This window comes from Arachis ipaensis, chromosome B3, assembly GCF_059453495.1.
Source record: "Arachis ipaensis isolate K30076 ecotype BB chromosome B3, ASM5945349v1, whole genome shotgun sequence".
In the NCBI taxonomy this organism is placed as follows: Eukaryota; Viridiplantae; Streptophyta; class Magnoliopsida; order Fabales; family Fabaceae; genus Arachis; species Arachis ipaensis.
This window is the reverse complement of record NC_142438.1, coordinates 95,629,866-95,653,797: the sequence shown is the minus strand read 5'-3', so window position 1 is coordinate 95,653,797 and position 23,932 is coordinate 95,629,866. Positions and strand designations below refer to the sequence as shown.

The following is a 23,932-nucleotide window of genomic DNA, read 5'->3' as shown; positions in this document are numbered from 1 at the left end:
ACCATCTCATCCTTTAATTTCCTTGGCCTATATCAATATGCATTATTAGAAACGGATGGTCAACTTAAAACTATGTGTGGGTTGGAAAGTAGAAAAGAGTTGGGTGTTGGTTGGCAATAAGAAGCAAGGTGCATAGTGGAAGGAAGCTCAAATTTTAGGATTCAAAGGTGGAGTAAGCCACCATAGAAAAGCCCCACCAAAGGTCCAACTTAAGGACAATAAATAAAAGTCACTACAACATTTTGGGTCTATGGCCACGGTTTTTTTGGTCACGGTAAAAAACCGTGACCATAGACCCTCTATGGTCACGGTTTTTAGAAAAAGGGTGACCATAGAGTACCTATGGTCACGGTTTTTTAAAAAAGGGTGGCCTAAAAGGGTCTATGGTCACGGTTTTGGGGGGTGACCTAAAGCGGTCTATGGTCACGGTTTTTTACAGTGACAAAAAAGGACCTATGGTCACGGTTTTTCAAAAAAGGGTGACCTAAAATGGTCTATGGTCACAGTTTTTTGTGGTGACCTAAAGAGGTCTATGGTCACGGTTTTTTGGAGTGACCTAAAGAGGTCTATGGTCACGGTTTTGGGGTGACCTAAAGGGGTCTATGGTCACGGTTTTTTACAGTGACCAAAAAGGGTGACCTAAAAGGGTCTATGGTCACGGTTTTTGGGGGTGGCCTAAAGGGGTCTATGGTCACAGTTTTGAGGGGTTGCCTAAAAAGGTCTATGGTCACGGTTTTCAAAAGGGTGACCTAAAAGGGTCTATGGTCACGGTTTTGGTAAGTGACCTAAAGGTATCTATGGTCACGGTTATTAAGGGTGGCCTAAAGTACCCTATAGCCACGGTTTTTTTAATTTTATTTTTATAGGTATCCCAAAACTGCATCGTTTCTTCTCTTTAGTTAAAATCCCATTTTTTTCATTTATTTTTATCATCCCTCCCCAAAACCAAAACGTGGCCGTTTTCCCTCCCTCCCAAAATTCCCCCTTCCCTCCCAAAATCCCCATTAGTCCCAGTTGGTAACTTAGAAAAAAAAAAGAAAAAGAAGAAATCCCTAGCTAGCCATCGAAACCCTTGTGTGTGGTGGTGTACCGTTTCGTTCTTCTTCTTCTTCTTCTACCTCCTTCGGAGCTCAACTCAGTCTCTCTCCATTGCGCCGTTTCCCTTTCTCCCAGCTCCAACCATCGCCGAAGGCAAAAACCCTCCATCGCGGACCTGAACTCTGTCTCTCTTCACTGCGTGAGCCGAGGGTCGTCATTGCTTCTTTGCCTCCTCACGAGGCTTGTTGTTGCTTCCCTATTTCGCGTCATGTGCTGCCGTCACTGCTTCGCGTCGTGTCTCTGCCTCACCGCGAGCTCTCTGTCACCGTGAGCTCACCATGTGTACTCTTTTCAAGTTCAGCAGAAGCAATAGAGTTTGGGTGCTCGTGTAAATATTTTCAAGTTCAGCAATAGGGTTTTAATACCTTTGATGCTATTAAGTGGTAAGCATATTGGATTGGCAGAAATAGAACTAGGTTTTATTGGCCTAAGTTTGCATAGATCATTTTCTAGTTTTTATAGTTTTAATTAGTTGTACACACATGTAGAAGTTTAATTTGCATGTATCCACTTGTTGTATTTAGGTTGGAGAAAGTTTGGATGAAGCTGCATGTGAGAAGAGAACATGGGAGGAGACTGGTATTGAAGCGGGAGAAGTTATATATCACAACTCTCAGCCACGGCTTGGTAAAATTATTCAACATACCTTAGTTTAAGTTTATGCAGGATTGTGTGATTTATTTTTGCAATCAATAACTACTTATATATGAACTTAAAAAATCTAGAATGTTTATGCCGCCTACCTGTTGGGGAAGTCACTATATATTTGAGTTGATCAAATCACTAGCTGCATCTTGATGTAGTTTCTGCTATGGGTAGTTCTTTGTGTAGAGAGTGACAGCAAAGTTGTATTACCCTGTCAAAATAATCCACTGCTATGTCACACAAATACAATATTAAAAATAAGATAAAGGCTATTTTAACTAAATACTTGCTCTTATCATATTTGACCTTTTTAATATGCTAGAATGTAAATTATAAATCAATGTATCCCTAAATATTATGTCTAGATGGCAAAATTACATAGTATATTATGGTGGTAAATGATGATGACTAAAACTTGGCTTTTCATTCCTCCTTGTTTCCCCTTATGTCCTTGTCAGCAAATTTATGGTGACGTCATCAGTGATGATAGTTAATTAACCTTGTTCAACAAGAAAGCAAGGCCTCTCACGGCTCTCATCAAATTATGCATGCTTGTGTAATGTGATATTGAATTGTTGCTTGTCTTTGTTTAGATGTGTATTTAATTTCTCCTTGCAAGAGTTGTCAATGTTTTTTTGCAGTGCCATTTGATTATGTATTTAATGTTATACAAGATTTTAAAGCTTTGTAATGTGATATTGGTTGTTCATCACAAATCTTGTGCCAAGGCCCAAATACAGAAAAAAAAAACTAATTATTTTTTATATGACTATTTCTTCTATATTTCTCATCCCTTAATTAAAAAAGTTTTGTGACAGCAAGTGGTAAGCTTTATCCTTTGAGATGTTCCACTAATAATATCATGCCTTCACTTGAATGAATTTTATTTTAATTTAGTTTGAAACATTCTACTCTAGCATTCACATAAGGCCAAGATATATTGCAATTCATGAATGTAAACTGTTCTGTTATTATACTTGAATTTGTGTTCGGACAGCAAATTATTGTTGCATTTATTAGTTATTTAGTGATGGTTTACTTATATTGCTGGAAATAAATGGCTATGCTGCTTTCATTTATTTGTTGTTTTCGATTTTAGTATTTTGAAATAGGAATTAGCTGTTGGATAGTGGGGATCATTAAGAGTAATTATAAATAGTATTGCTGTGCAATGTAATGAGAACTTTTTATAAAATAGTTTCATAGAAACAAGGAGCACCATTGCTCAGCTTGTGCGTTGCCTTGGAAAAGAAAATGAAAAAAAAAATTGCAATTAGGTGTAGACATGTTGCTATAAATATAATGCTATGTGATTGATTGACTGCTTGTTATGCCGAAATTGAAAACAGTTTGTGTTTTCTATTTTACTTTTGTGAATTTTGACTTTTTATTCTGTGAGGTTTGTGATTTTCAATTTTCTCTTATATATATGTGTGCCCCTACTATTATCTTATCTTTGCAACATAGCTTTTAATCCCTTCAATTATTTATTATCCCTTCAATTATCCCTTTTTATCTTATCTGTGCCCCTACATACTCTAATTAACCATAACCCCTTTTTAATGTCAAAATCAAGTGTATAAAAAAATTATTTATTAATAAATTTAAATAAAAATTAAGGTACAGCTAATGTCGTATAAAACTTAAATTGAAAGACCAATTTTAAAGATTAATGCTCTTTCCAATGTTAAAAAAAATAAAATTAAAAAATATATTTTTTCTTTTTTCAAATAAAATTTAGAGATGTTAAAAAAATAAAATTAAAAAATATAGTTTTTTTTTTCAAATAAAATTTAGAGATGTTAAAAAAATAAAATTAAAAATATAGTTTTTCTTTTTTCAAATAAAATTTAGAGACAGGGAAGGGAGGTTTAATAATTTAATTCTTCATATAGATTTACCTTCTCCTGAATTTGTTTGTTTTGTTTTGCATACAGGATATTATTTTTGGACTGGTAAAGACAAAAGGAGTTGAGTAGTTATTGTGGCACAGTGTATAACAACTTTAAATGGCATCTCAAAATGAAGGAACTAAGCAGTAAGTTTATATCATACTTGATATATATTATAATTTGAGCTTCTAGTTATTTAGGTAGTGTGTATATGGTAGCTAGATTGTCACTATAATTGACCTATTAGACCATGTTTAGTAAGTTCAGATATTTGCATTATTAGGTTTAATCATGTTTTGTCAAAAGATTGGATGGATTCACCAAGATTTGAGAACGAGTACATAGTTAGTGTAAATAGTTTTTTAGAGTTTGCCTTCCTAAAGGAAAAACCGGTTGGAAAAGAAATCCAATGTCCGTGTGCAAAGTGTGGAAACACTTATTGGCGTGAACGAGACGCCGTATATGAGCATCTTATTTGCTATGGGTTTGTCGAAGGTTATAAACGATGGACTAATCATGGGGAATCAGTAATCCCAACAGCAGTAGATACTGACATGGATGATCGAGGCGGCCTTGATGATATTGACGGGTTGCTGCGTCACGCATTCGAAAATATGGCAAATCTTGAGGAGGGGAACAGTGGGTTGAATGAAGATGCGAAGAGATTTTATAAGCTAGTAGACGAAGCAGGTCTGGAATTATATCCGAATTGTACATCTGGATTTTCGAGGTTATCGTTCATCATTCGTCTTTACCACTTGAAGTGTCTACATGGGTGGAGTAACACATCTTTTACCTCCCTCTTGGAGTTATTGAAAGAAGCTATACCTGATTTGAACATTCCCACTTCTTTTAATAAAGCTAAGAATATGGTTAAAGAGTTGGGTCTTGACTATGAAAAGATTGATGCATGTCCTAATGACTGCATGCTGTATCGGAATGAGTACATAAATGACTCAGTTTGCCGTATCTGTGGAGAGTCTCGATATAATCAGACTCCTACTACGGATGGCAATGAAGAGGACTTTGCGCTTCCGAATAAAGTTCATAAGGTTGCTACGAAAACCTTAAGATACTTTCCTTTAATACCAAGGCTTAAAAGGCTTTTTATGTGCCCAAACACAGCAGAGGCGTTGAGGTGGCATGATGAGCAGCGTTTGAAAGACGGTTGCATAAGGCACCCTGCTGATGGCCAAGCATGGAAGAACTTGGACAGTCGGTACCCAAACTTTTCAAAAGAACTACGCAACTTGAGGCTTGGTTTGGCAAGTGACGGTTTTAATCCTTTTCGAACTATGAATGTGTCACATAGCACATGGCCAGTTGTCTTAATGGTGTACAACTTTCCCCCTTGAATGTCCATGAAGTCAGAATATTGCATGCTTTCTTTAATCATACCTGGACCTTGTTCACTAGGTAATAATATTGATATTTTTTTGCAACCATTGATCGAAGAGCTGAAGGAGCTATGGGTGTCAGGGATAGATACATATGATTCTTTTAAGAATGAAACTTTTCAAATGCATGCTGCACTTCTTTGGACAATCAATGATTTTCCAGCGTATACGATGTTGTCCGGTTGGATTACGAAAGGAAAGTTAGCTTGCCCTTGTTGTAACCATGATACTTCTTTTTGTTACTTGAAACATAGCCAAAAGACAGTTTACATGGACCATAGGAGATTTTTGCCAGTTGATCATGCATGGAGGTCTAATAAGAGATCTTTTAATAGAAAAACAGAATTCAGGGGTCCACCACGAATGTTAACAGGTGAAGAGGTTCTAGATATGCTAAAGTCAGTAGATAATGCCTCTGGGAAGACGCAAAGCAAAAATAAAGGCCAATGGAAAAAAGATCAATCTTTTTTGAGTTACCATATTGGCAGCACTGTATGATCAGGCACAACCTTGATGTAATGCATATCGAAAAAAACATAGTTGACAGTATAATTAGTACCTTATTGGATATTCCTGGAAAGACAAAGGATCATGCAAAAGCTCGTTATGATCTTAAGGAGATGGGCATTCGAAAGAATCTTCACCCAATAAATACTAAGGATGGCAAAAGAACTAAACTTGCTAGAGCATGCTTCTTCATGACCAAAGGAGAGAGATCTATTTTTTGTGGTGTTTTGAAGAAAACAAATTGCCTGATGGAAGTGCTTCAAACATTTCTCGTTGTGTACAACAAGAAGAGAGAAAGCTTTAAGGTTACAAGACTCATGATGCTCACTTCATGTTGCATTACCTGTTGCAGATACCAATCAAGAGCATTCTTCCAGATCATGTTGCTATTCCTCTAGTGCGCTTGTGTTCCTTTTTTCGTCGGCTATGTCAAAAAGAAATCTCGTTAGAAGAGATTAATGGTTTGGAGTTGGAGATTGTAGAGACTTTGTGCCAGTTGGAGAGGATTTTTCCGCCGACCTTTTTTGATATAATGGTTCATTTGCCTATTCATTTAGCTAATGAACTAAGGTTAGGTGGTCCTGTCCAGTTTCGATGGATGTATCCGATTGAGAGATACATGTGCACACTAAAAGGGTATGTACGTAACAGAAGTCGTCCAGAAGGATCAATTGCGGAGGGTTATTTGGCTGAAGAGTGTTTAACTTTTTGTTCAAGATATTTGCATGAGGGAGTGAAAACAAGATTCAACAAAGTATCTCGAAATAATGATGCAGGCACTTCAACCAAAGATCCTGATTCAAATTTGTTCACAAACAAGGGAAGTCCATTGGGTGGAAAAAAAGGGCAACTAATTATTTTGGACGAAAAGTCACTCCTTCAAGCTAATGCATATGTATTGAACAATTGCGATAACGTGGAGCCTTACATGAGGTAAATTTGCACTTCTCATTAGTTCTATTCCTTAGACTAATCTTGGTAGTATTACATAATAATATACACTCCTTGTAGAGAACATTGTGAGCAACAAAAGCAAGACAAGCGGAAGCGGAAGTGGAACATCGTTAAAAATCAGAATGAAAACTTTATCGAGTGGTTTACGTGACGTGCCATGAAGGATGATGTTCCCGGTTGGATACGACAGCTGTCTAAGGGTCCAAATAAAGTTGCAAAATCATTTTCTGCTTATGTTGTCAACGGGTACAGATTTCATACTAAGCGGTGAGAAGTGATGCGGAAAACGCAAAATAGTGGTGTCACTGTGGTGGCTGAAACTACAAGCTTTGCGAGTGTTAAGGACAAAAAACCAATCAAGGCCAATATAAGATATTATGGTAGAATCATGGATATTATCGAGTTAGACTATTATAGCCAATTTAAAGTTGTGTTATTTAAGTGTGAGTGGTTTCTGGCTGAGGAAGATGATTATGGGTTGACATACGTTCATTTCAACAAAAGATGTTACCAAGATGAACCATTTGTGTTGGCAAGCCAAGCACACCAGTGCTTTTATGTGAAAGATCCATATATTCCCCAAAAGCATTATGTGATGAAAACGGTTCCCAGAGACTTGTTTAACATTGGTGTCCAATTACAGTTTGACCCTAATATAAGAGAGCCACATGAATCGGCGAATAGTCCGATACCCTTAAGTGATATTGGTGAGGTAGACTTGGTTAGACAGGGTGTGCGACCTACTATTGTTGATGTGACACCGAACAAGATCAAACCTAAAGACAAAGAAATAGTGTCTGATGATTTTGAAAGTGATGCTGAATTTGAGGTAGTGCACAAATTGTCCATGATGCTTTATTTTTTAACTTATTTTCTAATGCATTATCATGTTTATTTTCTAATGCATCACCACATGTTTGTTTACTTTATTTTCTAATGCGTTACAATGTTTCTTCTTTCTTTTAATTTTGGCAATGTTAGTATTGATGCTTTATTTGACTTCTTTTTTGTTTTTGTTTTTTTTTTATACAGTATGAACAATGAAGGAAATTTGAAAAGAAAAAGGTTAAGGACCCTGTCACAAATAGAGTCACAAAGAAGTCCCTTGAAGATGAGGAGTCCAGTCAAAAATTCAGGAAAAATTCAATTCACAAGTGCTTATTCCTTGCTAAAACAATTTTAAATAAAAAGGGAACATGTTTTAGCTGCATGTGGGGCTAATAGTAGTAAACATGAGACAAGGAAAAAGGGCAAGATACCAAAAAAGGTGCTGACAAGAGGTGACGATGAAGGTCAAAGCAAAATGGTAACCAAGAAGATAACAAACATCAGAGACGGTGAGGATCAAATCAAGATGCCAACAATGAACTCCAACGAAGAAAATCATTTAGTCAAGATGAAAGCCGTTGAACATGAGGATCAAGGTGGGAAGAAGCCGTCTAGGAAGAAGGTGCTAATGAAGAAATCAAAGGTGGAGGGTAATAAAGTCAAGATAAATACCAATGACGCTGAGGGTCAAAGCAAGAAGCCGACCAATAAGATGCCGATGAAGGAATCGAATGAAGAAGATGCCAACAAAGAAGAACATAAGATTGAGTCTCTTATCCCTGCTATGACTTTAGACGAATTTTTTGAAAAATATGGGATATCATTGGATGAAAATGATGAAAAATATGAATATGATTATGATGAGCTTAATCCAACCATTGGTGATAGTAGTGACAGTCAACTCGGTAATGCCTTTATCCCTTTCTTCAATAGCAAATAGTGAAAGGCACCAACCTAACTTTTATTCATTAGATTACTCTTTTATTCATTAGATTAGTATTTTTGTTAATATTTTCTAGTAACGACATTGGAAATAGGTACCAAAAAGAAAAAAGTTCGTGGTCCCACCCAACTCAAGCATATTCATGCTTTGGAGACACAAATAGAGTTAACATGGTACAATGGCAAACCCATAGGCCCAACAAAGACACAGGTTCAATTGTTTAGTCGGTTCTTGGGGACACTTGCAAGAAACTCTAATTTGGTCACATTGTTATATACTAATTGGCAAGCTGTGTCCATTGAGACTAAAACTTCAATGTTGGATTATGCAAAGGTGAGTCGATCATTCTCCTTTTTAAATTGTTTACAAATAGGCTTAGCATGTATGGTAAAATAACATTATTCGTTGTTTACTTGTAGTCTAAATATAACATTCCTAGTGATGCTGAGCCTTGGGTCATAGATACCATCGGAGAGGCATGGAAGCAATTTAAGAAACACATAAAGAAATATCACTATACACCGTACAACTCATTTAGAGAGATGATGAAAAATCGTCCAATGACTGTACCTGAACTGCATTTTCGAAAATTAGTTCAATTTTGGAGGCTTGATATCATCAAAGTAAGTTATTTTCACAACTCTCTTGGCTTTAATGATGGTATCGTGTATTTAACTAACTCTATTTAATTTTATATTGCAACAAATGTAGGTTATTTCTGACAAAAATCGTGAAAATAGATCCAAGCAAAAATGGAATCATCGAATGGGTCCAGTTAGTTTTGAATTAGTACGCGCTGAATTGGTATTTTTTTTGTGCTTTTTATTTCAAGTATTTTTGCATCTTTCATGTTATGTGTGTTTACTTAGTCACATGTTGGTGGTTTCTTTGTAGCGTGCAAAGAAGGAGGACAATGAAGATCCATCACAATCTGAGATGTTTGTTGTAACTCGTACGAGTAAAAAAGGAGAGACTGATTCAGGAACACAAGAGACAATTGTTAGTTTTTTAGTCTCTTAGAAAAGTACACCAAAAAAGAAATGTGTTAGCTATTTTTATTTATTCTAAAGCTGTTGGGTGCATGCATTTATTTTGATCCTATTTTTGTGTAATAGGAACATCTTCAAAATTTGAAAGAAGCAGGATACAATGATGATGAAGCAGTTCAAACAGTTTTCGGAAAGGAGAGACATGGAAGAGTTCGTTTCTATGGTCGATCAGTCACAAAATCCTCTCTTAAAAAGGAGAAGGAAATCTGACAAATGCAGCAACAACATAATGAAGTGGTTTCAACTATGGAGAAAAATCAAAATAACTTAACTTCCAAGTTGGACGGTTTAACAAACTTGATTAAAACATTGTTGCAACAAGTCAATCCTGGTATGAGTGCAGAACAAGTACAAGTAATGATAGAAGCTGCCCAACAATCTCCGCCTGACGCGAGTAGTGCACCAATTGATGTGCGGCGAAGCATTCCTCCTTCACTTGGATCGAACCATGTATCAAAGGATATGGAAGTAAGTACTGTTCAAAACTTCTAGTTAAATTAATAGTATGCTTTTGGTAAATGATATATCATGAATTTCAGTGGGATTGAGTTTACAAAGTTGAGTGGAATTAGTTTCTTCTGTTAAAAATTTCCTTTTGATTAAACTCCATGTTAGTGTTACTTGATTAGGTTGCTGTTTGACTAAGTTAGCTTAGTTGAATTAGGTGGTTAGGTAGTCAATTGATTTTGTAGTGGATTTAGGTTTGAACTCTGATATTTATTCTATCTGAAATTGGTTTTTCTGTGCTGGTAATGACTTGCCCTGTTCTAATTTAGTTTCCTGCTGCTGCTTCATTGATCTGCCCTGTGCTAAATTAGTTTGCTTCGTGCTGTTGATTAGGTTTAAACTGTTATTGATCCTATGTTGCTATTTCATTGTTTTACTTTTGTGCTAAACTGGTTTATATGATGCTGCTGCATAGTATTATTGCTGCCTTATTCTTGTGTTGGCTGCTGCTGGAATGTTTAAATTCTGAATTATTTGTGCAGTAGTGATAACTTTGATGAATTTATGAGTCTAAGCTATCACTACTGCTACATTCTTGCAATAGCTGCTGTTTGAAGTGAATGATGGTTGTGAAAAATTCTTGAGTCTTGTTGTGGATGAATGTTTCCCTTCTTTTGCTGCATATGTATTGCATTATCAAAACCATTTTTGCAAGATATCTAACATGTTTATTTCTTTTACGTACGTGCAGGAAGACATGATGTGATGAAGAAAATATGTCCCATACAAATATCACATAGGATGGGTCTTACAATGACCTTAGTTATGTAAATGTAATATTTTGATGTGTTATGTACTTTTTGAGGTATTACATATAATTGAAAAAATTTAACTCTATTTGGATTTGTGTTGTTTAGACTAAAGATTAAACATATCTATCTTATAATGAAACTTTTATGATTTAGATTTCTTGAATTTCTTATTTTTAGATTTATTTTGTGATTATTATCATTTTGGGATGTGATTATAATTTAAAAAAATTGAATCTCATAAACAACAACAGGCTATAGTCACCGTTTTAAAAAACCGTGACCATAGAGGCTATGGCCACGATGAAAAACTGTGACCATAGATAGGGCTATGGTCACGGTTTTAACAAGGGTGACCATAGACTCTATGGCCACCGTGAAAAACCGTGACCATAGATAGGGCTATGGTCACGGTTTTAAGGAGGGGTGACCATAGAGGCTATGGCCACGGTGAAAAACCGTGACCATAGATAGGCTATGGTCACGGTTTTAAGGAGGGTGACCATAGACTCTATGGCCACCGTGAAAAAGTGTGACTATAGATAGGGCTATGGTCACGGTTTTAAGGAGGGGTGACCATAGAGGCTATGGCCACGGAGAAAAACCGTGACCATAGATAGGCTATGGTCACGGTTTTAGGTGGGGTGACCATAGAGTCTATGGCCACGGAGAAAAACCGTGACCATAGATAGGGCTATGGTCACGGTTTTAAAGAGGGGTGACCATAGAGGCTATGGCCACGGTGAAAACCGTGACCATAGCCTTATCTATGGTCACGGTTTTAAGGAGGAGTGACCATAGAGGCTATGGTCACGGTAAAAAAACGTGGCCTAAAGTGTCAGATTTTGAAAATTGAAACCGTGACCATAGATCAAAAAACCGTGACCATAGACCTATGGCCACGAGAGAATAGGCCACGGTAAAAAATCGTGACCATAGGTCCAAAACCGTGACCATAGATCTATGGTCACTCTTTTTACTAGCTATGGTCACGGTTTTTTACCGTGACCATAGGCCTTTTTTTGTAGTGAGTGTTAGGTGGGAGACACCCCACCATGGTAAACTCTTTCCATTCTCTTGTAGATATAATCAATGAATAAATTGAGTTGCCATTGTAGGTAGTTTTTCTTAGTTTCTATACTCTTATACATTTTGTTTTGATTAATAGATTGCTTATTAGATTCATGATTTGTTTAGAATAGTTGTTGTTGAATAGTATTTTGCTTGGAGTGTAAGTTTTGTTTGTTTTGTTTTGGAAAATTTTTCAAAAACTTAAAGATTTTTGTTAAATTTGAATTTTAGTTGCTTTAGAATGTTTATATGTTAGAAGAGTGTTAAATTTTGTTTTTATGCTTCTAAAAAAAATTTCAATCTTAAGCATGCATGACGCTTACGCGTGGATTGCACTTCCGCAACTCCTGGTTCAAAAAACCCGAGAGTTGTGCAAGATTTGTGCTGGGAGCACAATCTCAATCCACGCGTAAGCATGCGTGACGCTTACGCGTGGATTGTCCCTGTTGCATCCACGCATAAGCATGGGTGACGCTTATGCGTGGATTCTCACCCTGTTTTTCTCCTTTCTTCTTCTTTCTTCTTTTCTTCTTCTTTCTTTCTACCTTTCTTCTTCTCTCTTCTTCCTTTCTTACTTCTTCTTTCTCTCTTCAAAAAAAACATATATATATATATATATATATATATATATATATATAAAATAAATAAATAAAATACTAAAAAAAAACTTTTTCTTTTCTTCCATTTTCTTTTATTGCATTTGCTTATTTTCATTCCTTGCATTTTAATTTTGTTTTTATAGCTTATTCTTATTTTATTTTCTAAGTTTCTTATTTTAATAAGGGTGTTGAATTCTCTTACTCAATTGTTGAGAATTTCTTGCACTGTTTTGGTACTTCGTGACTTGTTTAGCATTAATGGTCATACTTGTTCCACACAAAAGATTAGTGCTTTAGTCCTTTCTAATTCATTATTCTTTGTTTTTTGTACTTCATTATCATTGAGTTAGGATGGGACCAAATGCTTTCATACTTATCACTAATCTTGTTCGTGTCAATTCTCACGTGAACATGATGCAACATGCTCTTCATGTTATTCACTTATACTTTAACTTTCCTCTTGCATCAAGTATTAGTTGATATTCCCTTTGCCTATAATGCTTTCTCACTTACATGCGTAGCTAACATGTAGTGAGAAGCATAAAACACTAAATTCATCAATCAAAATTTTAAGAACTTAAAATTGTAAATATTGACAAAGCACTTGAACCAAAGGAAATGAGAGCAAAATTGATGTAATTAAAGAGGAATTAAAGAATACTTACAATTAGAGAAGCAAAATCCAAGATCAAACTTGCTATAAAATACTACAATGTAAATTGAAGTAAAAATCCTAAGAGAGAATTTGCTATCTACACTACTCCTACTCCTAATACTATGAATTACTACTATCTAAGTGAGCTCCCTTCTAATGTGTTGATATTCCCTTCATATAGCACCTCAATTTAGCCTCTAGCCTTCCAAAATTGGGCCAAAAGCCCTCAGAATTCACGCATCACGCGTTTCATTAATGAAACCACGTGCAGGGTCCTGTGCGTACGCACAGGTGCTTGTGCGCACGCACACTTTACTGTGTGTACTTTTCCTTGTTTTCTTCATGTATTCTCCCTTGTACATGCTTTCTTCCACTTCTGTCTAACCAATCTTGCCTAAATAACCTGAAATCACTCACAAAACATATCACAGCATCGAATGGCATGAAAGTAGAATTAAAATCACTAATTTAAGCACAAAAACGCATATTTTCACATTTAGATCCAAATTGGGAAAATAATACAAAAGTATGCTATTTTGGTACTTAAGTGTGAGTTTATGTAATGAAATTCATTCAAATCAAGTTAAAATATATCAAAAAATATGGACTCGTCAGTTATATTGAAACTAAATAAAACTTATTTAAATTCAAATAACACACCCTTAAAAACTAAAACAAAATTAAGTCCTAACATAAAAAACTAATTTAATGCTTTACCCATCTTGGAATATCTACTTTCTAAAATACATAAATTTTGGGAAGGTACAGTGATTTACTTGTAAAAAGAAAGTAATTCCTAAACCATGAGTTGGCTCAAAGGTGTTTAAACAACAATATCATTGAGGGAAGAGAAATCTGTGCCATTAATATATCGTAACGTATATAAACTAATTTACTCTAGCAATGAACAATGTATCTATCATTTTATATTATATTAAAACAATCTTATTAAATAATGTATTAGTTTTTAATATATGTTATTTATCATCGTTACTTCTGAAAAATAAAAGTAAACACTAGGTAGAAATTATGGTTAAAATATTTAAAAAATTGTTTTATAAATATCAAAAAATAATTATTAAATTAGTTATTATATAGTCACCAAAGAATTGTTATTATACATTTTATATATTTTAACAAGTGTAATAATTGAAAGTCCTAATTATTCTCATAATACTTAAAAAAATAATAAGTTCAAATATATGTGTTTTTTAAAGAATACAAAAGACAAACAATTCAAAACTTACTTTATTTAAAAATTAGGAAGATAACTAAAAAGATGAGTTAGAATTTTTAAATATTTTTCTTTTAACAAAATAAAAATCACTAGAATTAATAATATTTTATTAAAATAATTAAATTAATAATTAATTTTTAACAAAGTAATCTTTATTTAGTATTTTTAATAATTAATTTTTTAGTAATTAATTTGGGACTTAATTAATTATTTGTGTTGAGTTAGTGCTTACCTGCTTATTAGCAATTTCATGTTAATTAAAAAAGTAGAGAAGTGAATTATACTTATTGAATTTTTTACATTATTAAATTATATGCAAACTATTATACGCTCACAAAGTTTATGTATTTTAGGAAATAGGAATTGCATGTAAACCACTATGTCCTCCTAATAAGATTTATGTGTTATAGAAATTAGTTTAAAACCAAAATAATATTTATGTGTCATAGGAATTGCATGTAAACCACTATATTTACCCCTAGGCTTCAAAATTTGTGTTGTTTCTATTGTATGTAAATTTTGCTATTCTCTTTAGGTTAAAATTTCTTTACTAGTACATCATGCTAATCTCTTGCATTTTATGTGTATTTCTTGACATCCATAGAGTCTCCCACAATTTATATAGAATTAGTTTAAAACCAAAATGTAGTTATTTTCAAAAAATTATAATTAGATAATTTTAAGATAAAATTATGGGTAAAAAACCCAAATAAGCCAGGCTGAGAAACATATTACCCAAATCAGCCAAAATGAAAATTTTTTTAGCATTCAACCAAAGATCACTTTAATGTAATTCGAATCAATATAATTCGAACTACAATTGCAAGTAATTCGAATCAACTAGCTTCGAATTAAGAGCATAGAAATTTGCATGTAATTCGAATCAAGTTCTCTCGAATTACAATAGCATAATTCGAATCAAATCGATTCGAATTAGTAGGGAAAACGAGTTAAACATAATTCAATATATGTCGATTCGAATTAGTAAGAAAAATAAATCAAACCATAAAGTCTTTTTCTTATAGTTGCTAACATGGATAGCCCAACGCTGTCCCTGTCCCATATACTGATATACCTTCCATTAGTTTGAATAGTAAAACTTATTTTGAACAAAATAATAATAATAATAATAATAATAATAATAATAATAATAATAATAATAATGACGAGATTTTTTTTAAATATTAATGAGTTATTAATTTGAATTCCATACAATACACTTTTGTCCATTTTTAATAGCTCATAAATATTTTTTAATAAGCACAAGTACTATAAGTGTGTTTGGTAAAACAGCTTTTAAAAATTAAAAAAATATAATAAACATATTTATAACGAAGAATAATATTTTTTTTCAAATTTTAGAGACCAATAATTTAAATATTTATTTGATTTACTCTCTATATTAATAAAAATAGAGTTATCATTAGTCAATAATAAAACTTGTACTGATATGTTTATTACCCATTTATATATATTGACTCACTTATACAAATCACAAAAAATGAGACACATATCTCAAGTAAAATTATATGAAGATTGTGTTAGAATTTGTGAAGGTTAGGTTGAGAAATTAGAAATATATGAGGATTCCAATGGCAACATAATGACAGGAAATATGTGTAGAAAAATAAATGAAATATATTTTTAATTGTTTTGTATGGAATAAAATATTTTTTTAATTTCTAAATTATTAATGACTATATAGAGTACTTTATTTAAAATTTGAGTACCTAAGTCATTGGAACATTACAAATTTTTATAGTACTCCTAACATTTTTTAAGCCATTTTTTAAAATTTTTTTGCATAGAATAAAATATTTTTTGTAGTATAATTTAAATAAATTTATTGAAAAAATTTATTAAAAAATATTTATGAACTATTAAAATTGGACAAAAGTGTATTGTATGGAATTCGAATTCATTAATATTTTAAAGAAATCTCATTATTATTATTATTATTATTATTATTATTATTATTATTATTATTATTATTATTATTATTATTATGTTCAAAATAAATTTTACTATTCAAACTAATGGAAGGTATATCAGTATATGGGACAGGGACACAGCGTTGGGCTATCCATGTTAGCAACTATAAGAAAAAGACTTTAAGGTTTGATTTATTTTTCTTACTAATTCGAATCGACATATATCGAATTATGTTTAACTCGTTTTTCCCTACTAATTCGAATCGATTTGATTCGAATTATGCTATTGTAATTCGACAGAACTTGATTCGAATTACATGCAAATTTCTATGCTCTTAATTCGAAGCTAGTTGATTCAAATTACTTGCAATTGTAGTTCGAATTATATTGATTCGAATTACATTAAAGTGATCTTTGGTTAAATACTGAAAAAATTTTCATTTTGGCTGATTTGGGTAATATGTTTCTCAGCCTGGCTTATATGGATTTTTTTACCTAAAATTATTGTATATATGTAAATTGTCCGCAACAATATATACTTCCTTATGAATTATTGTTTCTAAGTAAATTTTAAACTTGTATTGATAATCATGAATAAACTATACAATTATACTATATACATATTTAAAATTAGTCACTAAATTAACTTTATACAAAATATATATTAAAAATATATAAAATAATATATATATATAATATTTTTATAATATATATTAATGTGTTCTGCACTTATATTAAGTGTTAGTAATATTAATAATTATAAATTAGTAATATATTATCTACATGAAGAGAAATACATAAAAGAAAGATTAGGGAGTTTTCTTGCAAATGTTACTGTGACATTGTTGTAAATATGATTTTTTTATTTTTTACCAGTCATTTTAATCTGTTCATCTTTTAAAATAAATTAATTGATATATTTATCAAATTATAAATTAATAGTTGACTTGAAGCATTAAAAATTAATATTTAAACCATTGCATATGTTTTTACTTTTTACCTCTTTAGCATGTTCTGGCGAATAAAAGTATTCCAACGAATAAGAGGTATTTTTTGTGAGATTTTTTAAACAATATGATATATAATAAAAAAGAATTTATTTTTTTTAAAGTGATAAAATTAATAAAGTGAAGAGTTAATCACTATTAAATTTATAATTTTTATAAAATATATTTTACTATTTTAATTTAAGAGTGATTAACTCCTCACTTGCTCACTTTACCAATTTTTTTTATTTTAAAAAGTTTTCATCCTTAATTCGAAAAGAGGCTGTGAGAGGATATGGGTCCGGAGGATGTGTCGGTTACTGGGTTGTAAAGAGGCTTCATTACCAGTCAGATATCTGGGCATTCTCCTGGGAGCAAATCCGAGACTGGTTAAGACATGAAAACCGGTGATTGATAAGGTGGAAGACAAACTGAGTTTGTGGAAAGCAAAAACTCTTAACAAAGCAGGTAAGCTGGTCCTAATTAAGGCGGTGCTTAGTAGCTTGCCGATTTACTACCTCAATTTATATAAGATGCCAAAGACAGTGGCAGAGAAGCTGATTTCCCTGCAACGACGGTTCCTGTGGAGTACTGAGGATGGGAGATACGGGGTATCGCTCGTGAAGTGGGAAGTGGTTATGGCTCCAAAGAAGGCAGGTGGGTTGGGAGTTGGGGATGCGGTGATTCGAAATACTGCATTGCTGTTTAAGTGGTGGTGGAGGTTCTCGAAAGAAGACTGTCCCTTATGGAAGAAAGTGGTGTGCTCTTGTAATAATATGCATCCTGCAAGAATGGTGGGAGGACAGCCTACTCCCACGCGAGGGGGTCCTTGGAAGGATATATGCCAGCTACAAGTTAGTAAGCCGGGGCTGAGAGATCAGATGATCAGTGGGTTGTCGATGGAGTTAGGGAATGGCAGAACAATCCGATTCTGGGAGGATAGATGGCTACCGGCTGGAGTATTGAAAGATATGTTTCCTAGGCTTTTCTCGGTCTCAACTCTTCATGAATCTGTGACAGCAGACTGTGGCTTTTGGGATGGGCTAGTGTGGATTTGGAGTTTCCAGTGGAGGAGAGAGTTGTTCCAATGGGAGTTGGACTTAGTACACCAGCTTCATGAGATCTTACAGTCATTCAAGCTTACAAATGGGAGGGAAGATAGTGTGGTATGAAAATTTGATAAAACAAGTGACTACTCAACAAAATCCTTTGTGCGAGTGATGCAGGAGGAAGTCCTACCGGAGGAGGTTACCAGCTATAGCTTCACTAGTGCTGTTTGGAAAGGATTTGTCCCCCCGAGAGTTGAACTCCTTTCTTGGTTTGCGTTAGTCGGAAGGGTCAACACAAAGGATCGACTGTGCAGATTACGGGTTATTGACCAGCAGGACAATAGGTGTCTTCTCTGTGGTAAGCCTGTGGAAACCGCGTATCATCTGTTTCTTAGTTGTGAGATTACATGGCAGGTGTGGTGTGCTTGACTAATGGCCTTTCAACAAAGGTGGAGCTTTCCGGGTACTTTGAAGGAACATTTTGAGAGTTGGACGAGCTTTCTAGGAAGGAAGGTAGATAGGAAGAGATGGTTCACTGGATTCTTTGCTGTTATCTGGACAATTTGGCTAGAAAGGAATGACAGGCTCTTCCGAAATAAGAGCTCAAGAGTAGGGGACATTATCAACAGATCGTTTACGTTCTACGAAGAATGGAGTGGTGCTGAGCCCTTTGGGTGTTGATGGCCGGGTCACAGTGTCTAGGAGTTGTATGTTATCTTGTTTTATTCTTACTATAACTTTGCTATCTGCTCCACTCTGCTGTGTTGAGCTCCCTTTGATTCAAAAAAAAAAAAGTTTTTATCCTAAAAAAATACTTTTACACCTAATCCATTCACTAAAAATTTGACCCATTAATATCTTATGAAACTGATGGTTGCTAACATTTTTATTATAAAAGAATTAGCTAAAATTAATTTAAAAATAAGATAAAAATAATGTTAATTACTAAAATTTTTTGTACAGTAATTTTTTTAATTACCCAAAATATATATATAAGAAAAACACCTATCAAATGGCTCTTCATCAAACTCTTGTTTAGCATGTCCTTCCATGTCAACACTTATTTGCAGAGCCATTTTTAAAGTTAGCGGATCTTATCTTTTTCTTTCTTACTAGAGGGTTGCATCTGTCATTTGATGAGGGACTACAAAACAAAAATTTTATTGACAATTTGATCGTACAAGTAACATTAAAATTCCAAAAAAGTACATGGTATACCCAATAAATTTTCTATAATATAACGATTTATATTGGTAGTTGACGTAAACATTTTGACACATTTTAGGAACAAGACAAGACAAGAGTGATCCGCAATCCATATAGAATGGGTGAAAGAAGAGTAATCTGAGGCTATAAAATCTCGTATTAACATTGTGTATATCTTTCTTTGCCATATTGACTAGATCCAACTTAACGTCTTTCTTTTCAAGCCATAACTTGTTTCATGTCTCTCGATCAACTACAAGTTAGGAAACATGCAAAAAATAAATATTAATAGATAACTGACTAACTCACTACACCTTCCTTTACTGTCTACCTTTTTTCCTTTTCAGTTTTATTATTATTTTTTTTTTCTTCTTCACAATCAATATCATCATATCCCTCTAACATTACGTCACTTTCTTTTTCTTTTCCGTTCAACCTTTACTTTTGAACATAAAAATTATCATGTATGAATGAGTGAAGATTACATTCAAGAGTGTAATTTCCACTTAAATCTGAGGTATTCCCTTTTTAATCACGTCTACTATGCTAATTAATTCACTGGTAATATTATGTCAAATGCATAGAACAGTGCATGGTTCGTGCAACTTGGGCATTACAACTTTATGGTTTTCCTCCCGAATTAAACTATGAGGAGTGCTAGGAGTAAGCAATTTTTATGATTTATAGCCAACAAACAACCATCAATGATAATTTTAATGGTGTGAGATTGGTGTGAGATTTCATCCAATAGCTCACTTTTCTTTGCTGGTTATATACTGACCAGAATTCAATGAAGTTGTTGGTCCCTAGACTTTTCTTTCAACTAGAGTATAATTGACGCATCTCAAATGCACGAAGAAAGAAAGAAAAAGATTATAGTTGTTGTAGCTTTCATCTGTCTAAAAGTTGTGAACATGGACTAATGTTATTTGTTTATTTGAAAATTTATTCAGAGCACAAAACTAAAGGGAAAAAAATGGCCAAGGATTACAATGGATCTCCGAAACATCATGGTCCGCTTGATGCTAAGAGAAACCGAATCACATGGATTCTAGGGGTTAGTGGGTTATGTATCTTGTCATATATAATGGGTTCATGGAAGAGTACTCCAACACCAACCACAGGCCAATATGACACAGTCGCAAAAGTGGGTTGTGAAGGAGGATCATCATCTTCAGCTTCCAAAGCATCACCATTTTCTTCTTCAAATCTAGACTTTGAAAGTCACCATCAACTTGATCTCAATAGTTCTTCAGGAGTGCAAGAATTCCCACCATGTGACATGAAATACAGTGAATATACTCCGTGCCAAGATCAAACGAGAGGGCGGAGATACGACCGGAACATGTTGAAGTATAGGGAGAGGCATTGCCCTGCAAAGGATGAACTTATGTATTGTCTTATACCTGCTCCACCAAATTATAAGCCTCCTTTCAGGTGGCCTCAAAGCAGAGACTATGCTTGGTATGATAACATCCCTCACAAAGAGCTTAGCATTGAGAAGGCCATTCAAAATTGGATTCAGGTCGAGGGTGACCGCTTCAGATTCCCTGGTGGAGGCACCATGTTTCCCCGTGGTGCCGATGCATACATTGATGAAATTAATGAGCTTATTCCCCTCAAGAGTGGTCATATCAGAACTGCAATCGATACAGGCTGTGGTGTAAGTTGAATCAATATATTTATCATCATACTTTTTTTATTCATGTCCAAGTTAATACTTTCTTTATAACACGTAAAGGTAGCAAGTTGGGGTGCTTATCTTTTGAAACGGGACATCATAGCAATGTCATTTGCACCAAGAGACACACACGAAGCTCAGGTCCAGTTTGCATTGGAGAGAGGAGTTCCTGCTATGATTGGCATCATGGGTTCACAGAGGCTTCCATACCCGGCAAGGGCATTTGACATGGCTCATTGTTCTCGATGTCTCATACCTTGGGGCAAATATGGTATTCTCATATTATCATGGTCCACTTGTTGCTATAATGCTACCGATAATTTCATTAATTTGTTATTTGCCAGGCATTACAATTTAGAACTTAGGCAATCATGTATTGTGACATTAATCAAGAATGACTGAAAATGTGTAACATCTTTGCTTGGATTCCATTTTTATCTGCATGCATGTTATAAGTAACATCTTTAAATTGGATTGTCACAGATGGACTATATCTGATTGAAGTGGATAGAATCCTGAGGCCAGGAGGTTATTGGGTTCTTTCTGGGCCACCTATTCGATGGCAGAAACACTGGAAAGGATGGGAGAGAACTCAAGAAGATTTGAAGAGAGAGCAAGATGAAATAGAGCGGGTAGCAGCAAGTATTTGTTGGAAGAAACTTATTGAGAAGGATGATCTTGCAATTTGGCAAAAGCCTATCAATCACAATGAATGTGTTAAGAGCAGAAAGGTTTTCAAAACACCACACATATGCCAAGGGGACAATCCTGACATAGCTTGGTTGGTACTTGTTTGCATTGTAATAACTAATAAGTTCATGTATGATTGTGTCTTGGCTTATTTTCTCACTTGTGTTCATACCATTTTTCTTTGTTTCAAAGGTACAAAGAATTGGAAAAATGCATAACTCCATTGCCAGAAGTTACAAGATCAGACAAAGTGTCTGGGGGAGAGCTTGAGAAATGGCCTAAGCGAGCATTCACGCTTCCTCCTCGGATTAGCAGCGGTTCCATTCCGGGTATCAATGCGGAGAAATTCAGAAGTGATAATGATATGTGGAGGGACAGGATAGCTCGCTACCGGCGTCTTGCTCCTCTCACCCAAGGAAAATATAGGAATGTGATGGATATGAATGCTTATCTTGGTGGATTTGCTGCAGCTATGTCAAAGTATCCAGTGTGGGTTATGAATGTGGTTCCACCAAATTCAGACCATGACACTCTAGGTGTAATTTATGAACGAGGTTTTATTGGGACTTACCATGATTGGTGTGAAGCTTTCTCAACTTATCCAAGAACATATGATATGATCCATGCCAGTGGCGTTTTCAGCATATATCAGGATAGGTAAGTAGCATACATTTGAACATATGATATGATCCATGGCATTAATTAATCGTGTGTTTCTTTGACTGATATGATATGTATGGTAATTCTTGTGTGTGGAAGGTGCAACATTACTCTGATACTATTGGAGATGGACAGAATTCTAAGGCCAGAAGGTACTGTGATATTAAGAGAAGGAGTGGAGCTTCTGGTGAAGATTAAAAGCATTACTGATGCAATGAGATGGAAAAGTAGTATAACGGATCATGAAAGTGGACCTTTCAACCCAGAAAAGATTCTTGTTGCTGAAAAGACTTACTGGACTGGGGAAGCTAATGAGAATCAATCTCAAAACTAATATGTAGTGTTGTTATTACCACATCTTTGTTCGCCTTTTTTTGTTTTGACCTCTTAGAGAAATTAAAATAGATAGATACTTACTTTGGCAGTTTTCCTTCTTGCCCTCTTCTCGTTTTTATTAGATTGCACCAATTAAAGACACTTTAACACTCAGGAAGATAATTGCAGAATGATGCTCTCTGATTAAAGACAAGTGTTCTTTAATGTGGAAAAAGATGGATCATTTCTTTTCACATCAAACACAAAACACCAAGTGAATTTACGGTAGCTGGAAATACCCCAAGAATCACCAAACTTGTATATTTAAATTACCAATTAAGGATATCTATACAACTCATCAGCTTCAAGTACCGGTTCCATAAAGGAAAAGTAACTCAAAATTTTATATGTCGTTCTTGAAGCACATTAATGGAAAGGAATCATATTTAAAATTAAGTAAAATTCACAACATTGATTAAATATATTATTTTTAGAGTAATTACCTAAATCAGTCCCAAAAATTTTAAAAGCGGACATTTTAGTCCTCAAGAAAAAGTAATACACAGATTAATCTCTAAAGTTTTATTCCGGCAGACAAATCAGTCCCCAATTTGCGGACATTTTAGACTCAACAAAAATTAATACACAAATTAATCCCCAACGTTTTTTTCTGTGAGACATAATAGTCTCCGATCCATTTTACTTGTACTATATTTCGACCTTTATTATTATTACTTAGCTTTGTGCATGTGGACGATGACACTAGCATATTAATACACTCTTTTTGTTAGAAACAAGGAAGGTGAATAATGATGTTTTGAAATCCAAATCAAAACATTTTCTTTTAATACAAATATATTTTTTAAAATAGGCATTTTTTATTATATTAAATACAAAAATATCAAATGATTTCAACTTTGAATTTTTTGTAGAATAATCTTTATTATTATTATTATTTTGTTTTCTTTGGATGAAAGATTATTATGTCTAACGAAAAAAAACGTTGAAAATTGATCTGTGTATTAATTTTTTTTAGGGACTAAAATGTTCGCTTTTAAAATTTTTGGGGACCGATATGGATAATTATTTTGTCGAAAAATGAACTGAGAATTAATTTGTCTGCTGGAATAAAATCTTGGAGATTAATCTGTGTATTAATTTTTCTTAAAAGTTAAAATGTCAATTTTTAAAATTTTTAAAAATTGATTTAGATAATTATTCTTATTTTTATCTGAAAATTATATTACAAATTAATTCCAAAATATTAAAATTAAGTTTAAACC

The 23,932-nt window shown here is 33.9% G+C and overlaps 2 protein-coding genes across 2 annotated transcripts; both read left to right on the top strand.

The window, feature by feature from the left end:
- Nucleotides 1-979: 979 nt before the first annotated feature.
- LOC107630661 (uncharacterized) lies at nucleotides 980-10,724 on the top strand. Its single transcript, XM_016333865.3, has 10 exons — nucleotides 980-1,481; nucleotides 1,623-1,725; nucleotides 3,681-3,781; nucleotides 7,526-8,226; nucleotides 8,359-8,597; nucleotides 8,684-8,887; nucleotides 8,976-9,068; nucleotides 9,159-9,263; nucleotides 9,380-9,781; nucleotides 10,512-10,724. Exons 4-9 carry the CDS (start codon nucleotides 7,797-7,799, stop codon nucleotides 9,521-9,523), a joined length of 1,215 nt encoding a protein of 404 aa, XP_016189351.1. The 5' UTR covers nucleotides 980-1,481; nucleotides 1,623-1,725; nucleotides 3,681-3,781; nucleotides 7,526-7,796; the 3' UTR covers nucleotides 9,524-9,781; nucleotides 10,512-10,724.
- A 9,555-nt stretch (nucleotides 10,725-20,279) lies between these two features.
- LOC107633367 (putative methyltransferase PMT18) lies at nucleotides 20,280-22,668 on the top strand. Its single transcript, XM_016337002.3, has 5 exons — nucleotides 20,280-20,966; nucleotides 21,045-21,255; nucleotides 21,468-21,765; nucleotides 21,867-22,331; nucleotides 22,434-22,668. The coding sequence occupies exons 1-5, from the start codon at nucleotides 20,280-20,282 to the stop codon at nucleotides 22,666-22,668; spliced, it is 1,896 nt and encodes a 631-aa protein (XP_016192488.3).
- The last annotated feature ends 1,264 nt before the right edge of the window (nucleotides 22,669-23,932 follow it).

Coding starts and splice junctions, on each gene's coding strand:
- LOC107630661 (XM_016333865.3), top strand. CDS start 7,797: ATGGTAACCAAGAAGATAACAAACATCAGAGACGGTGAGGATCAAATC. Junction 8,598..8,683: donor CAATGTTGGATTATGCAAAG/GTGAGTCGATCA, acceptor GTTTACTTGTAG/TCTAAATATAACATTCCTAG. Junction 8,888..8,975: donor GGAGGCTTGATATCATCAAA/GTAAGTTATTTT, acceptor CAACAAATGTAG/GTTATTTCTGACAAAAATCG.
- LOC107633367 (XM_016337002.3), top strand. CDS start 20,280: ATGGCCAAGGATTACAATGGATCTCCGAAACATCATGGTCCGCTTGAT. Junction 21,256..21,467: donor CATACCTTGGGGCAAATATG/GTATTCTCATAT, acceptor GGATTGTCACAG/ATGGACTATATCTGATTGAA. Junction 22,332..22,433: donor TTCAGCATATATCAGGATAG/GTAAGTAGCATA, acceptor TGTGTGTGGAAG/GTGCAACATTACTCTGATAC.